General features: G+C 39.4%; 1 protein-coding gene across 6 annotated transcripts in view; it reads right to left on the bottom strand.

The window, feature by feature from the left end:
- CCDC81 (coiled-coil domain containing 81) overlaps window positions 1-16,448 on the bottom strand; it is a 50,936-nt gene that overhangs the window by 3,795 nt on the left and 30,693 nt on the right. For 4 of the 6 annotated variants that reach the window (XM_002822324.5, XM_054526167.2, XM_063728231.1 and 1 more), the window contains 7 exons: window positions 13,272-13,359; window positions 12,704-12,847; window positions 11,618-11,722; window positions 8,415-8,587; window positions 6,078-6,156; window positions 5,628-5,848; window positions 893-1,018 (listed from right to left, as the gene is read on the bottom strand). In XM_002822324.5, coding sequence (XP_002822370.2) covers window positions 893-1,018; window positions 5,628-5,848; window positions 6,078-6,156; window positions 8,415-8,587; window positions 11,618-11,722; window positions 12,704-12,847; window positions 13,272-13,359 — 936 coding nt within the window. The remainder of the gene's footprint in view (window positions 1-892; window positions 1,019-5,627; window positions 5,849-6,077; window positions 6,157-8,414; window positions 8,588-11,617; window positions 11,723-12,703; window positions 12,848-13,271; window positions 13,360-16,448) is intronic. The other 2 variants (XM_054526164.2, XM_063728232.1) reach the window with 1 other exon arrangement.

Here is a 16,448-nt window from a genome sequence, read left to right as displayed (position 1 = left end):
TACCTGCCTTCCCAGATCATTGAGAAAATTGAAATCCCCAACTGCCCTTTCCTCTCCTTTTCTCTAAGCCAAATGACTCCACTTCTCCTTTGGAACCTATTTTCCACGTCATCACTCATACTTTCATTGTCACAAAATATGGGTTCTACTCATTAGAAAGACAGGTGAGAAATGCTTTACAAGAAAACCTAAAAGGAGAAGGAGAGTTACAGATCAAGATCCATTCTACAAATTTTATCCATGATTAAAAATTGATAATTGGCAATTTAAACTATTATTTTGGTATATTTGGGTTTTAATAATTTGATTGTATAGACTTGATCTGTTTCATCACATTTTTAACATGCAGTAAAATCATACCTTACATTCGTATTTTAATTTTTTTTCAAGGTGTAATACAGCAGTAGTGATGTGAATATTTAAGCTGAGGATTGGGCAGGCATATAATAATTTCAGAAAGATGCTCTTGGTTGGCTCCATAATAGGCATCTTACTTTTCCAATTGCCAATCTTACAACTCCTGACCCTGCTCTTAAATAACGATTCTCTAAGCCTTGAAAATGTTCAGATTGGAAACTCACTCCCCCTACTTCCAAATAGTTATTTCCAAAGAGAATCTTCACTCTCCACAAAAAGCAAATAAAGCCACCCTAAGCAGAGGCAAATATTAGAGCAGGGTTAGTAAACACCTAGCATGCAACTCAGCATTCTCCAATCCCATGTCTGTAACAGACATTTCTAATCAATCACGGCAGTATTTCCCATGGAACACAGACTTGCTTTCTCCACAAGGTTCTCTAGGCAGCCACTGCTCATCAAGTGGAGTTCCACTTGAAACCTGTTGGTATCCCACAAGAAGCAGGAGAATTTTGGGGTTCCAATCAGGCATTACCGTTCAAAAGCCTTGTCCTCCAGGTCTCGCTGCTTCTTCATCACAGCACTCCTTTCCCAGTCCTCCTGTAAGCATTGGTTGACTCTATTTACTCGCTCCAGCTCAGCGGTTCTGTCTGCCAAGTGCCTGGAGAGAAAAGAACAGCCTGGCTCCATAATACTTGGAAGAGCATGCACCAAATTTGGGAGCCCGATTCCTTTTATGTTAAACAAAAAAACCTTCTGGTTTTGTTCACTACTCTGAAATATACTAAAAAGCATGAACACTGTAAAAGCATACTGAAATTCCTAGCTCTCAAATAATTTATGAGTCAAAGGTCTTTCATCTTCAATCCTGGTTTGATTTAATAGGATTGAAACCTTTTTCCAGTTAACAACTTCAGCCTGTAAAACCATTAATTTCCTTTGAGGCTAATTTAACTTATCTGAAGAATCATCCCAAATGGATTTCCTATACTCTGTTTCTTTCCTTTTAGTCCAGCCTCTCAGCTGCCAGTACTCAGCCTACCAGTCACTGCAGACATATTATAAGGCAAAATAGATAGGTATACAAATGAAAGTCTACAAAAAGAGAAAATAAACACAAGTGACTAAGCAAGGGAAAAGAAAATAGAGAAAACATTAACACTGTGAACAAGGCAAGAAAATAAAACAGGAATGTTTGGTGAAGGCCATGTCATCGAAGAATTGACTGCAGTGTAATCTGTCTCTTCAAAGGGAGATATTCCCACTGTTGTGTTTCTATCACTGGTCTCCAAACACTCCATCACTACTGTTGTGAATCACCTTAAGCCTGGTTCTGATTATGTGTCTATTTCTTGCCAAACTGGAACCTTTGCTGTCAATTCTCACTGAAATCTAGAAGGAGCTTCACAAAATGTAACTGTTGATATAGCCTGCTCTGAAGGGCTTTGTGTTACAGGTAGCAACGGCCACTGGGTGTCAGGATCCTCCAATAAAAATCAGTTAATGTCCTCTATACTGTCTCACTTTTTCCTTAAACGGCACACCTTTTCATCTAACAAGCATTGATTGAACAGCTATTGTATGGTTATTATAAAGACTAAATGATACACAGGAAGTGCCAGTGCCTATCGTGTAATTGGAGCTCAATGACTGAAGAGTACCTATTACTTTTTTCATAAGTTATTTTTTTTTTCGTAGATTTTTTTATTGTGGTTTAAAAAAACACATAACAAAATTTACTATCTTAACCATTTCCAAGTGTACAGTTAGTGTTAAATACATTCACGTTATGCACCCAATCTCCAGAACGCTTTCACGTTACAAAACTGAAACTACACCCATTAAACAACTCCCCATTTCTGCCTCCTCTAGCCCTTGGCAACCAACATTCTATTTTCTGTTTCTATGAATTTTACTTCTCTGGATAACTCATATAAGTGGAGTCATACAGTATTTTGTCTTTTTGTGACTGGTTTATTTCACTTAACATAATGACCTTGAGGTTCATCCACAATGTAGCATGTGTTAGAACTTCCTTCCTTTTTAAGAGTGAATAACAATTCCATTGTACAGTGTATATATATATACACACACTACATTTTGTTTATCCATTCATCTGTCGGTGGACACCTGGGATGCTTCTACTTCTTGGCTGTTACAAAAAGTGCTGCTATGAACATGGCTGTACAGATATCTTTTGAGATCAGCTTTCAATTTTTTTGAATACATATCCAGAAGGGGAACTACTGGATGATACAGTAGTTCTATTTTTAATTTTTTGAGGAACCACCATACTGTTTTCCATAGCAACTGTACCATTTTATGTTCGCACCAACAGTACACAAAGGTTTCTACTTCTCGCTAACGCGTGTTTTTTTTTTCATAGTAGCTATCCTGATGGATGTGACATGGTATCTCACTGTGATTGTGGTTTGCACTTTCATAATAATTTGTGTTGTTAATCATTTTTTCAATTGCTTGTTGGCCATTATTATGTTATTTTTTTAAGTATAGGTTAAAATAATTTTAAATGCCCAGAAAGTAAAAAAATGAGGCAGAGATTGTGCAGGGGACAACTAGCATTCTCACAACGTTGCTGAGAAGCAAGTTGCTATGCCTTCTTAGAAATTCAACTGTCAGTTTCTGGTAATATTTCAAATGTATCATACATTAGCCAGGAGTGGTGGCATGCACCTGTAGTCCCAGCTACTCGTGAGGCTGAGGCATAAGAATCACTTAAACCCAGGAGGCAGAGGTTTCAGTGAGCCGAGATCGCACCACTGCACTCCATCCTGGGCGACAGAGTGAGACTCTGTCTCAAAAAAAAAAAAAAAAAAGGAAAATTAGATGTACCGTACATTTGACACAGCAGCCCCCCACTTTTGGGAATTTATCTGATAGAAACAAAAGAACCAGTATAAAAATATATATTAAAAATGTTTAATACAAAATATCTGGAAACAAAATGAATGTTCATCAATAATGCAAAAGTTAAATTACTATACATCTATATTATAGATAATATGCTGCTATTAAAGAAGAATGAATCATATATATGTACCGACTTGTATATGACATTGTTAGGTTAAAGAAAGATTAGTTTGCAGAGTAATATATAAGATCTCATAGACTATTTCATTTACAAAAGTAGAAGGAAAAATATATATGTGCATATTGCTTAAATAGGAAAAATTGTTTAAATTTTTTTATAAATAAGGTTAATATGTAACCTACTTTTAAATTATTTTTTACAAAAAAAATTTTAAAAATTTTCCTATTTAAGCAATATGCACATATATATTGGCTACTTAGAAGGGGAAATTATTAACCTTTTTTTTTTTTTTTTTTTGAGGCAATCTCTGTCGCCCAGGCTGAAGTGCAGTGGCGCAGTCTCAGCTCACTGTAGACTCTGCCTCCCAGGTTCAAGCATTCTTGTGCCTCAGCCACCCGAATAGCTGAGATTACAGGCGCACACCAACACGCCCAGCTAATTTTTGTATTTTTAGTAATGACAGGGTTTCACCACGTTGCCCAGGCTGGTCTCAAACTCCTGGGCTCAAGTGATCTGCCTGCCTCGGTCTCCCAAAGTGCTAGGATTACAGGCGTGAGCCACCATGCCCGGCTAACCTTCAATTGACTTCTCTTAATGAGCATGAATTTTTACTTTTGAAAATAAGAGCAAAAAGAAAAAAAACAAGTATAAATAGCTTAGCAGTCCTGTCTGGATCACCCTGACTAAATTATCCCCTCTGAAAGAAAGTGGCCTTCTATTTGTCACAAGAGAATCTGAGATCACATGTTGAGATGAACCAGAGAAGGACCAGGGAGTTGGAAAAGATAAGGGAAGTGAGAGAATCTGCCATAACCAGTAAAGAATATGTAAATAGAAAACAAGGATCTGACAATACAGAAACAGGGATTTGTTCACAGCTTTACAGTTTCCAAAAATGCTCTCACATACATAATCTCATCTAATTCTCCCACTAAGGTTAGGAGGGGCAGATGTGATTATCCTTCTTTGTCATATGAGGACAGTAAGGCTCAGATACCTTACATGTGATCTGGCCCAAGTCATACAACTTAAAAGTGACACTTTAACCCTCCAAGTTTAGGAAATAACTAGAGAAGCTAACAGATAGAAGCAGAAGAGGAAGTAGCATAGTCTTAGCAACAAATACAGAGGGTCCCATATCTGGCTATGGAAAGCACACTTTGCTTCCCACTATGGGACAAGTGATGGTGGTTCTGCTGTTATAAAACAGAAGCTAAAGAGGAGCTGAATGCTTACCTAAGGGAATAAATTTTTTTAAAAAATCAGTGGGAAAGACATCTTCCTTTCAGGCATGTTTAGGCTTTACAAATATATCAGATAAAGGACTTATACACAGAATATATAAAGAACTTTCAAAACTCAACAATAAGAAAAGAGTTTATAAAATAAGCAAAAGATTTGGATTGATACATTTTACCCTTAACCATAGAAGATATACGGATGGCAAATAGGCACATGAAATGATGTTCAACATCACTAGTCATTAAAGAAATCCAAATTAAAGCATGAGACACCACTATGCACCTATTAGAACAGCCAAAATTAAAAAGACTGATCAGGCTGGGTGCTGTGGCTCACACCTGTAATCCCAACACTTTGGGAAGCTGAGGCAGGAGGATTGCTTGAACCCTGAAGTTCAAGACCAGCCTGGGTAACATAGTGAGACCCTGTCTCCCCAAAAAGTTTTAAAATTATCTGGGCGTGCTGGCACTCGCTTGTAGTCCCAGATACTCCAGAGGCTGAGATGGGAGAACTGCTTGAGTCCAGGATGTTGAGGCTGCAGTGAGCCATGATCATGCCACTGCACTCCAGCCTGGGTGACAGAGCAAAACCCTGTCTCAATCAATAAAATAAAATAAAGACAGATTACACCAAATTCTGGGAATGATGGGGAGGACTAGAACTCTCATATGCTATTGGTTGGGAATGTAAATTAGTACAGCCACTTTGGAAAACACTAAAGTGTCAAGAGAAGTTTTTAAAAATTTATTTAATAACTTTTTCTTCATATAATGAATTAGGATAAAACAAGATGAAGCATGTAAAAAGTTTAAAACAATGCCTTGCACAAATAACTCCTCAGTGTGTTAGCTATTATTCTTACTTCTCCACTATTGTATGAGAAAGATGAGGGGCAGGGACAGGGTGGAGAAAGAGAGAGAAAGGAAGCGGAATAAGTGAGGAGAAGTGGAGGGAGAAAGATCAGGGGTCTCCTTACTCTCTTTGTGTCCTCTGAAGCATTTGCAAATCCCGCCTCTGGTCCACTAGTTGATGCAGGATGGCTTTCCTCTTGTGGTTAGCAGCTGCCTCCAGCTGGTGTTTCATGTAATTTTGTTCTCGCTTTTGCTTTTCCACCATCAGTTCACCCTCATTCTTACCAAAGATGGGCTCAGAGGAGTCTGGCTCAAAGGCGGGCAGCCGGGAGGGTTTGTTCTTTATCTTAAACAGAGATACACATAATGCAGGTTATCATTCTACCAGGGAATAAGCTTTATGCACAACCCTGTAATGTAGTAAAATACCAGTATCTTACAGGAAGGAATGCGGGGCACAAAAACTACCAAATGCATAACACATAAAAATATTCGTAACAACTTACACATATTTTTAGGATGTTATTGACGCATTGCATAATTTTAAAAACAGTAATATTTGTCTGTCCCCTTACCTGTGCATCCAAAGCTCTCTTGTAACACTGTGTTTCTTCCATCTTATCTTTTAAAAATTTCGCTCTTTGCGCAGCAAGTCTGGCAGTTAAGAACAAGAGAAGATGGACCACAGTTTTGCAGTCTTTAGTAATATGGATTAACATCATCAAAACATGTTTAATAAGTATTAAATAGGAACAAGAGTCTGGTAAATAAAAATTGATGTTTTATTCTGGTAGCTTTCATTTTAAGAAAGAAAAGAGTAATTCAAATCCATAGGCGGCCGGGCACAGTGGTTCATGTGTGTAATCCCAGCACTTTGGGAGGCTGAAGTGGGCAGATCACTTGAGGTCAGGAGTCCAAGACCAACCTGGCCAACATGGTGAAACCCTATCTCTACTAAAAATACAAGAATTAGCCGGGGGTGGTGGTGGGTGCCGGTAATCCCAGCTACTCAGGAGGCTGAGGCAGGAGAATTGCATGAGCCTGGGAGGTGGAGGTTGCAGTAAGCCAAAATCACACCACTGCACTCCAGGCTGGGCAACAGAGTGAGACTCCATCTAACAAAAAAAAAAAAAAAAAGTCCATACGCTAGTGAACAATGTGCTGAACACAGGACAAACAGGACAGGTATAGGCAGGTGACTGACCATATTGTCCAAATGCCTTACTACTAAAACAGCAGACACATCACCACCACTCCACCTCTTCCCACACCCACCAGTTCTTTTAAAAATCTACATAAGAAAGCAGGAAGTGACTATTCATTCTATAAACTGATTTATTTTGAAATCTCTTAAGTTACCTATCCTATTAAAAATTATGGTTCTATTATATGTAACTTCTAAAGAATCCATATATGATCTTTCAAGTGAGTATAATGGAACATATACATTTTATAGAAATAGATTTTTTTCATCACAGAAACTTGCTTCTTGTTTGTTTTAGGAGTTTCTCTTCACACTATAACGGCCTCCATAGTTGCTCTCCCAATCTCAGCAGCAAAAATGTGGGCCCCATTAGGCATATGTATGTAAGCAGAGGGAAAGCCACTCTACATGGCTTTTTAGTCTCTGGTTCCAGTCCTTCCTATGTTCCCTGTACATTCCTGCCCTCAGGTTCCATGGGACCCCCCTACATAATTATAATAAAACCTCAGCTTTGCCATGAGGTCATTTGAACATCTAATAGCTAAGAACAGCTGCTCAAGACGAGTCCCTTTCTTCATCTACTGGTATTGGCGATTGCAAAAACAATACAAGATGATGCTCTATATTATAGTAATTACAGATTGACCATCACTACTATAATGATAACTATGACAGCTTTTTCATTTTTGTAATAAAAAATTGTGGTACTGATACAGAAGGGAAGTGCTGGGAAGCAAAGAGCGTGGTCCCTTTAAATGATATGGAAGTGGGGAAAGGGCATGGTCCCTGGCTAGGGCTCCACCCTAGGACATGGTCCCTGGCTAGGGTTCCATCTGTGCCCACGGACCTAGATGAGGACAGGCATTTTTGTTTTCCTGCCTAAATGTTGCATTTCTCAAGACCACGCTGGCCTGCCACACCCTCATCCTGTGCCTATAAAAATCCCCCAAGACCCTAGCAGGCAGGCACAAAAGCGGCTGGACGTCGAGAGAAACACATCAGCAGAGGAACACACAAGTGGCTGGATGCTGAGAGGATGTCCAGAGCACACCAGCAGCCACTGGCACACCAGCAGGCCATCAACCAGCGGAATGACGTGGAGTTTGGCTGGGGTGGTTGGAGGGGAACCCAGGACGCACAGCAGCCCGACTCCAGGGGAAAGCCATCTCCTTTCTGGCTCATCCATCTGTTGAAAGCTACTTCCACTCAATAAAACCTTGCACTCATTCTCCAAGCCCACATGTGATCCAATTCTTCTGGTACACCAAGGCAAGAATGCTCAGATACAGAAAGCCCTCTCTCCTTGCAATAAGACAGGGGTCTATTGCGCTGACTAACACAAGCCACCTACAGATGGCTAAACTAAAAGAGCACTCTGTAACACATGCCCACTGGGGCTTCAGGAGCTGTAGACATTCACCCCTAGATACTGTCGTGTGGCCAGAGCCCCACAGCCTGCCCATCTGTATGCGCTTCTAGAGGTTTGAGCAGCAGGGCACTGAAGAAGCAAGACACACCCCCATTGCACGCCCTGCGAGGGGGACGAGGGAACTTTTCTCATTTCAGTACTGGCTGCTAACTGGGTTAGTTTGCTCAGTTGGTTACAGTGTGCTAATGAAACTACCAATGCTGATTCAATCCTACATGGAAATTAACTTCACATGAAAATTCCAAATCCGTTTGTCAGAGCGTGTGTAGCTGGACTCACTCCTCTGTGAGTTGCACTTGTTCCAGGCGGTCCATCAACTCTCTGTATTGTCTTTGCTTTATTTTGTTTTCCTGTCTGTTATCCATTTGTTTCAGGAGACTCCGGGAATATTCCTCTTGCTTAAGAGCATTAAGCTCAGGACTGAGTGGCCGTTTGTCAAATAGGAAGGATTTCTAGAATGAAAGAGAAGCAATTCATTTATGCTAGAATACCGAAAAACAAGGTTAATAATTCAGAAGACTAAAATAAATCAGACAGTATTTCTTAATTTATAATATTTGCCCAGCCCTCAACACACTGACCAGCTGGTGTTGAGGTAACCTATAGAATCATATGAGTGTGTTCAAGGATGAAGCTGAGCTGAGCTGACTGTGTTACCAAAACACCAGGGGTTTGGTCTAGTTGCTCACAGCACAGAAAGCCAATCACTGAGACAATGATTATTGCCAAGGAAGAAGGCTTTAATTGGGTGCTGTAGCCAAGGAGATGAGAGATCAGTCTCAAATCCATCTCCTTGACCAACTAAAAGTAGGGGTTTATATAGCAGGGAAGAATTGAAACTATGTATGGGAAAACCAGAATTCGGGAGGGATAAGGAAGCAATCATGGTCAATGGAGAGGCCTGGCTCATTGTCTGAATGCAATCATCTGGTGAGTTTCAATTCTTTGACACTTTTTGGAAGGACTAGTGGTTCTTTTCTGAGGAAGAAACTCAGATAAAACAAATGTTAAGTTTCAAGCTTTAAGACCAAAAGGGTCAATTTCTATGTTTATTTAAAACAAAAACAAAAACGAAAAAAACCTGTCTGTGGGACTAATGGGTCAGTTTCAACTGGAATCCCATTGCTGAGACAGAGATGAAAAAGGACTCCATGGAGTAGGTTGTGAGTTAGCATTTACAACATCTAGATGGAAGGAAGAAGGAATTCTGAGTGCATGCGAAATCATGCAAGGACAGAGAGGAGCTGAAAAGAGGGCAAAATGAATACCTACTGTGGGCCTGGCCATTCTAGACCCTGGTGATCCAACAGTGAGCAACAACAGAGATCTTCACACTCATCCAGCCTGCATGCTGATGCAGGAGACAGACAATGAACAAGAAACAGTACATCAGGTCATTTAAGATAGTGCTAAGTGCTAGGAAGCCCTTATGACAGCAAGTGGCTGGGTGGGAAAAGAGCTAAACTGGTTGGTTATTAGGGAAGGCTTTTCCATGGAGAAAATGAATCACCTTCATTGTAAATATCAGGGAGACCTGTGTTCCATACAGAAGGAACATTAAGTGCAAAGACACTAGATGGAAACAAGCTAGACATGTTCAATGAGCAGAAAAAAAAGTCTCTGTGGCTGAGGCATAGTGACCAAGGGAAAGGAGAAGGCATAGTGACCAAGAGGAAGGCAGGAGTCAAAGCGTGTAGAATATGATAGTTGAAGGTGAGGAGTCTAAATTTAATTTTAACTCAATGGGAGGCCAGTGGAGGTTTTAAATGGGAGAATAGTATGTTTTGGTTAACAATATTATAATATCTCTTTGGCCGCTGTGTGAGGAATAAATTATAGAAGAGCAAGAATGCAAGCAGTGAATCTAAGGGAAGTATTGGAGAAGTTGAGCATAACAATGTGGCTTGGCAACACTTTGAATGTGGCAACATTAAAGATGAAGACATTTGGACAGATATTGGATACATTCTGGAGGTAAAGGCAACTGGACTTGCAAATGATCGGAAGTCAGGAACAGAGAAGGAATACTGAGATCATGACTAGATACAGGTTTGTGCAAAAATGGCTGGTTGGTGATGCCACTTACTAACATGAGAAGACAGAAAGGAACAGGTTAAGGAGGGAATCAAAAATTCTGTTTAGGTCTTTTTAAATTTAAGATGTGTATAGATATATCAAAGAAGAGATACACAGCAGTGATAAATATAATCTGGAGCTTATATAGAAGGAGAGAGAAAGATCATGCCTAAATTTCAGAAGCCCCATGCTCGCTCTCTCTCTCCTTCCTTCCCTGCTTCCCTGCCTGGAATGCTCTTCCTCCCTTGATTTCTTTACCTAACTCTTGTATGCCAGAAAGTCTTTCCAGATCTCTGGTCTAGGTTAACGAATCTCTTCTTTTGCTCATATAGTGCCCTTTTTCAGAGATTTATCATCGCATTTATTATACTACACAGTTGTCTCTTTAAGTGTCTGTCTCTCCCACTAGAGACCTTTTCAGAAGAGGGAACCTTGTATTCCTAGACACCAGCACAGTGGCCGGCATGGAGGAATTCAATAAATGTTTGATGATGAATAAATAAATTATATTTTATTAGATTTATGTCCGGAGTGTCGACTACCTAGATGGTGGTATATAAAGAGAAAGATTCAGGCAGAAATAAAGGTAGGCACATGATGATTGAAAACATTAAATCAAGCAGTGAAGCAGTTGGCTCACCACCATCTGAATCTGAGTTTCTCAAACATTAATGCAAGTACAAATCACCTGGGAATCTTATTCTACCGTAGATGCCCATTCAGGGAGTCTGGGGTGGGGCCCTAGATTCAGCATTTCCAGCAAGCTCTCAGGCAATGCTGATACTGCTGGTTCTCTTAGGTCCTTGGGCTGGACTTTAGTAGTATACTGCTCCCTTCTCTCCACCCATCCCACGTCCTGGTTGAGAATTACCATAATTAACAAGACCTGCAGTGACTAGTGGGAACGGTACAGTGAACGTGAGTGGTGTGGCTATAGACACTGGACAACACCTGCCCTAGAAGAAAGCTTCAAACTGCACCACCCACTTTTCAACTCCGCTGCTTAAAAAAATGGCACAACTGGCCGGGCATGGTGGCTCACACTTGTAATCCCAGCACTTTGGGAGGCCAAGACGGGCGGATCATGAGACCAGGAGTTCAAGACCAGCCTGGCCAACATGGTGAAACCCTGTCTCTACTAAAAATACCAAAATAGCGGGGCATGGTGGCGGGTGCCTGTAATCCCAGCTACTCGGGAGGCTGAGGCAAGAGAATGACTTGAACCCGGGAGGCAGAGGTTGCAGTGAGCCGAGACCACACCATTGCACTGCAGCCTGGGTGACGGAGAAAGGCTCCGTCTCAAAAAATAAAAATAAAAAATAAGGCACAACCTGCAATACAGGGAGTGGATCCAAAGACTCACAGATGGGCCAGGTGTTCGCAATAGAAATTTTTAAAAGACTTACATAAAATTCTGGTTTCTCATTCTTGTGGCTTCTTATAGCTTCAGCAACTCCAAGATTATAGGCAGCATTTTTCTGATTCTGTTCTCTAGTAGCCAGACTTTTCATCTATTGTAAAAAAAAAAAAAAAAATTTATTTTTAAATTTTAAATTACATATTGAAGTGGAGCCCCTAAAAATTTTAATTCTATTACATTAAAATAATCCAGCCATGGTAGAAACCTGCCTTTTGGAGGCAATGGTACTTTCTAATATCTCTATAGATTTATAAAAGTATATTGGGAAAGGTATTTTATTTCCTATTCTTGGCCTTTAGGTACCACCACTAGAGGGATCTAAGGAATGGAAGAATTCATCACAAATGCAGGAAAGGGCAGGCAGCAGGGTCAATTATTAGACACCACATAAATCTGGATACAGCAAGTGTAAAAGTGCCATTCTGTCTTTGCTTGAAATAGGACATGAATCTGAAGGGTAAAAGCCTTCACCAGAGTTATATTTTATCAGAAATAAAGAAACATAAATCCAATAATTCCACCTTTAAAATTCAGACCTTAGGTTAAAGAAAATCAGTGATATGTGCAAACATTCGACTGCGTGGATATTTATCCCAGTGTTGTTTATTATTAGTGAAAACTTCAACGCAAGTTTTAGTCTAACAGTAAATACATGATTAGATATGTCACAGTACAGACATATGATGGAACATTTTTAAATTACATTATAGGCTGGGCTCAGTGGGTCATGCCTGTAATCCCAGCACTTTGGGAGGCAGAGGCGGGAGGAATGCTTGAGCCCAGGAGTTGGAGACCACCCTAGGCAACATGGTGAAACCCCGTCTCTACAAAAAATACATAAATTAGCCAGGTGTAGTGACGTGTGCCTGTAGTCCCAGCTAATCTGGAGGCTGAGGTGGAAGGATCACCTGAGCCCAAGTAGATCGAGGCTGCAGTGAGCAGAGGTTGTGCCACTGCATTCCAACCTGGGTGACAGAGTGAGACCCTGTGCCAATAAAAAATAATAATAAATTACATTATATAATCATATTCTACTGCCCCATATTAAAGACTAATTGAGGTGTTGGACTACCTGGTGTCTGAAGAGAGCCTCCTGATCCTTCAACATCTGATACTGCTGTATGAGTCTCTCATCTTCTATCTCTCTCCTCCTTTCCTCACTGTAGTACAACGGGGAATTTCGTTGTGCTCGTTGCAAACATACATAGCACATTTCCTACAATCCCAAATTTCAGGACAAATAAATTTTTATATTTTACCTTTTTGCTTTCACATTCCCTTCAGAAGCTCTCCAAAGGCTAGGTATATCAAGAAACCTATTACTAATGGGTATATTAGTGACAGCAAAATGAGATTTGCAGAGTGGACCCCGGAAATACTCTAAAGGATCTTCTGAACTCTCACTTCATCAGAAGTATTTATAGCAGCTGAAACTTACAAAGGGATTTCTCAACTCTTTTTTGTTTACCGGTACATCTTGACTAGTAGATAGATTTATCATAGTCTAGTTTTGAGCCTGAGTACTTGAGTACTTGAGCCATACTTATATAATTAAGCAAGAGAGATTCCCAGAACTCTCTTTGAGAAACAAAAATCAGTGTAAGATTCTGATGGGGCTTAATTGTTTGGAAACACTGTACCTGTCCTGCCTTATTATGATCCTGGCAAGCTGGAGATGTTTGGGGCTTCATCTCACTGTCATGTTTCAGACAACTTGGAGATGATAAGCTATAAAAACAATGCAACATTAATTAATGTTTAATACAATCTGACCTCAAGAGCAATAATAATTTTAGAGGCAAGTATAAGATGAAGAAAAATATCTCAGTGGTTTACTTCAGAACAGCTATATGTATAGAGGTTAAGAATATGTACCACAGAATCTGAATTTGTGTAGATAAAGGTGGGTTTGAATCCCAGCTTTCTTGCTTACAAGATGACTGACATCAGACCAGCTGTGTAATCTTGCAAAGTCTCAGTTACCAATTGTGTGAAATGGGGATGAAATGTATTCATTCCACAGACACATACTGAGTGCTTACCATGTACACTGTTCTAAGCACAGGAGAAGCAATGAAGAACAAAATACACACATACAAAAGTCCCTGCCCTCATGGAATTAACATTCTGATGGGGATAGACAGCCCAGTGACAAGATAAATAAGTGAACTCTATAGTATGTTCCATGATGATAAATGCCTTGCAATGCTGGAGGAATGGAGTGTTAAACTGTAAAAAGAATGTCCAGGGAAGTTCTTACCAAGGAAGTGACATATGAGTAAATATCTGAAGGAAGTAAGAGAACAATAGTGTAGATATCTGATGGAAAAGACATTCCAAGCAAACAAACCAGTGCAGTCCTTCAGGTGGAAGGTGCCCATGGTCAGTGTGGTGGAGGGAGATGAATTAGGGATGAGTATTAATATTAATACTAGTATTAATTCATTAGAAAATAGGACTGATAATATCACCTGAAAAGCAGCTCGAAGAATGAAAATATTTATTTTTTAATTTTATTTACGTTATTTTATTTTTTGAGACAGAGTCTCGCCCTGTCACCCAGGCTGGAGTGCAATGGCGCAATCTCAGCTCACTGCAACCTCTGCCTCCCAAGTTCAAGCGATTCTCCTGCCTCAGCCTCCCGAGTAGCTGGGATTACAGGTGCACACCACCACGCTGGGCCAATTTTTGTATTTTTAGTAGAGACGGGGTTTCACCATATTGGTCAGGCTGGTCTCGGACTCCTGACCTAGTGGTCTGCCCACCTCGGCCTCCCAAAGTGCTGGTATTACAGGCATGAGCCACCACGCCAGGCCAAGAATGAAAATATTTAAAAGTGGAGAAATAGAGAACAGATTCAGAAGCTCAAACATGCATTTAATAGAAGTGCTGAATTTTTAGAATAAAGGAAATGGCAAAGAATAATATTCTAGAAAATAACAGATAAGAATTTTCCAGAAAATCATGACTCCTAAGAATAGTCATGCAGAACATCAAGAAATAAGAAAGATTCTTAAAAGCTACAAGAAAAAATGACAACCAGATTGATTCGGACGTTGCATCAGGACAACTGTCAGGAGAAAATGGAGCAATATCATTAAAATGCTGAAGGAAAATAACTATGAACCAAGAATCAGCACTCAAGAGCGACAACAGAGTAAGAATCATTTTAAGCAATACAAAGAATAAGTGTACTGAAAAGACAGGGAACCATTACAGGATATAATTTAGCAAGAAGAAAAATGAACCTAGGAGGAAGGACAGGGATATAAGAAACAGGCCAGGCATGATGGCCCACGCCTGTAATCCCAGCACTTTGGGAGGCCGAGGCTGGTGGATAACTTGAGGTCAGGAGCTCGAGACCAGCCTGGCCAACATGGTGAAACCCTGTCTCCGCTAAAAATACAAAAATTAGCCAGGCATGGTGGTGTGCACCTGTAATCCCAGCTATTCAGGAGGCTGAGGCAGGAGAATTGGTTGAGCGTGGGAGGCGGAGGTTGCAGTGAGCCAAGATCACACCACTGCACTCCAGCCTGGGCAAAAAAAAGAGAAGAAGAAATGATGGTGACCAAAGAAATTGGTAAAACATGTTGACAAATCCAAATTAATTATTGACCATAAAATAATACAAAATGTTTTAACACTTAAAACCAAATTGGAACAAAAGTTCTAGACAAAAAAAAATACAGGTTTGGAAGGGGATGCAGTTTGAAGGAAATTGAAAGCATACTGAAGAAACATGGTCAAAGGAAATTCAAAGCATACTAAAGAAATGAGATCAGTCCAACAGAAAAGGGGTAATAATGAAGTTAAATGCACAGTAAATAGAAAATACAAAATAAGACAGTAAAGATAGGTTCAAATATACCAATAATTATAACTGAAATTAAAGTCTAGATTGAGTTTTAAAACATCCAAATATAAGCTATTTAGTAGAGACACACATGAAATAATAAAACACAAAAATTCTTAAAATGGCATTAAAAGGCTATTCCAGGTAAATACTAATCAGATGTTGCACTGTTAATTACATAGTACAGAAATGAAGGCAAAAGATTTTAGTAGAGACAAAGGAAAATATTTCATAATGATAAAAAGAACTATCTACCAAAAAAAATCCTAGACGTGTAGAATTTAATATTGCTTAAGAAGCAAAAATTGATGTAATTACTGAAAAATATACCATCATGGTGAAATATTTTTAATATCTCTCTCAAAGAAAAAAATAGTGAGGATTTAAAAGCTTTTAACAACTTATTTTAACAAGGTTTAGCTAATATCTAAATATCTAGAAATTTACATCTAAGGAATAGTAGTATACAATGTCTTCAAGTATACATAAAACAATTACTGTAAAAGTACTCAAGCTAGAAAAGAAGGTTCACCAAATTACAAAGTACCAAATAACTAACATTAAATGAACCACAGCATAAAATGAGAAAGTGCCCCACTACAAACCTCTATTCATTTGGAAAAAGTAATAAAATGTGTCTTCTGAATAACCAATGAATTAAGTATTGTATAAGTCTACACTCCCTTACTGCAATTCCAAAATGCAAATGCTCGACTCTGACCACACTGGTCATGTTTTCTAATTTCTTATACCTTGTTCATACTTTCCATTCTTTTAATTTATGTAAAGATTTTAAACAACTTATTCTATATTCTGTATTTTATAATATTCAGGATCCAAAATCCTTGAGACCTCAGTTCTTCCATCTTTTGTTTCTGATGGCTCTCATTATGTGGCAGCTTATTTCCACTTGGTCTTTGTAATTTTGGATTTTGACCTCATTTTTAGCCCAACTCCATCTGTC

Source organism: Pongo abelii, chromosome 9 (assembly GCF_028885655.2).
Source record: "Pongo abelii isolate AG06213 chromosome 9, NHGRI_mPonAbe1-v2.0_pri, whole genome shotgun sequence".
Classification (NCBI taxonomy): Eukaryota; Metazoa; Chordata; class Mammalia; order Primates; family Hominidae; genus Pongo; species Pongo abelii.
Note: the sequence above shows the minus strand (reverse complement) of the source record. Positions and strands in the feature narration are given on the sequence as shown.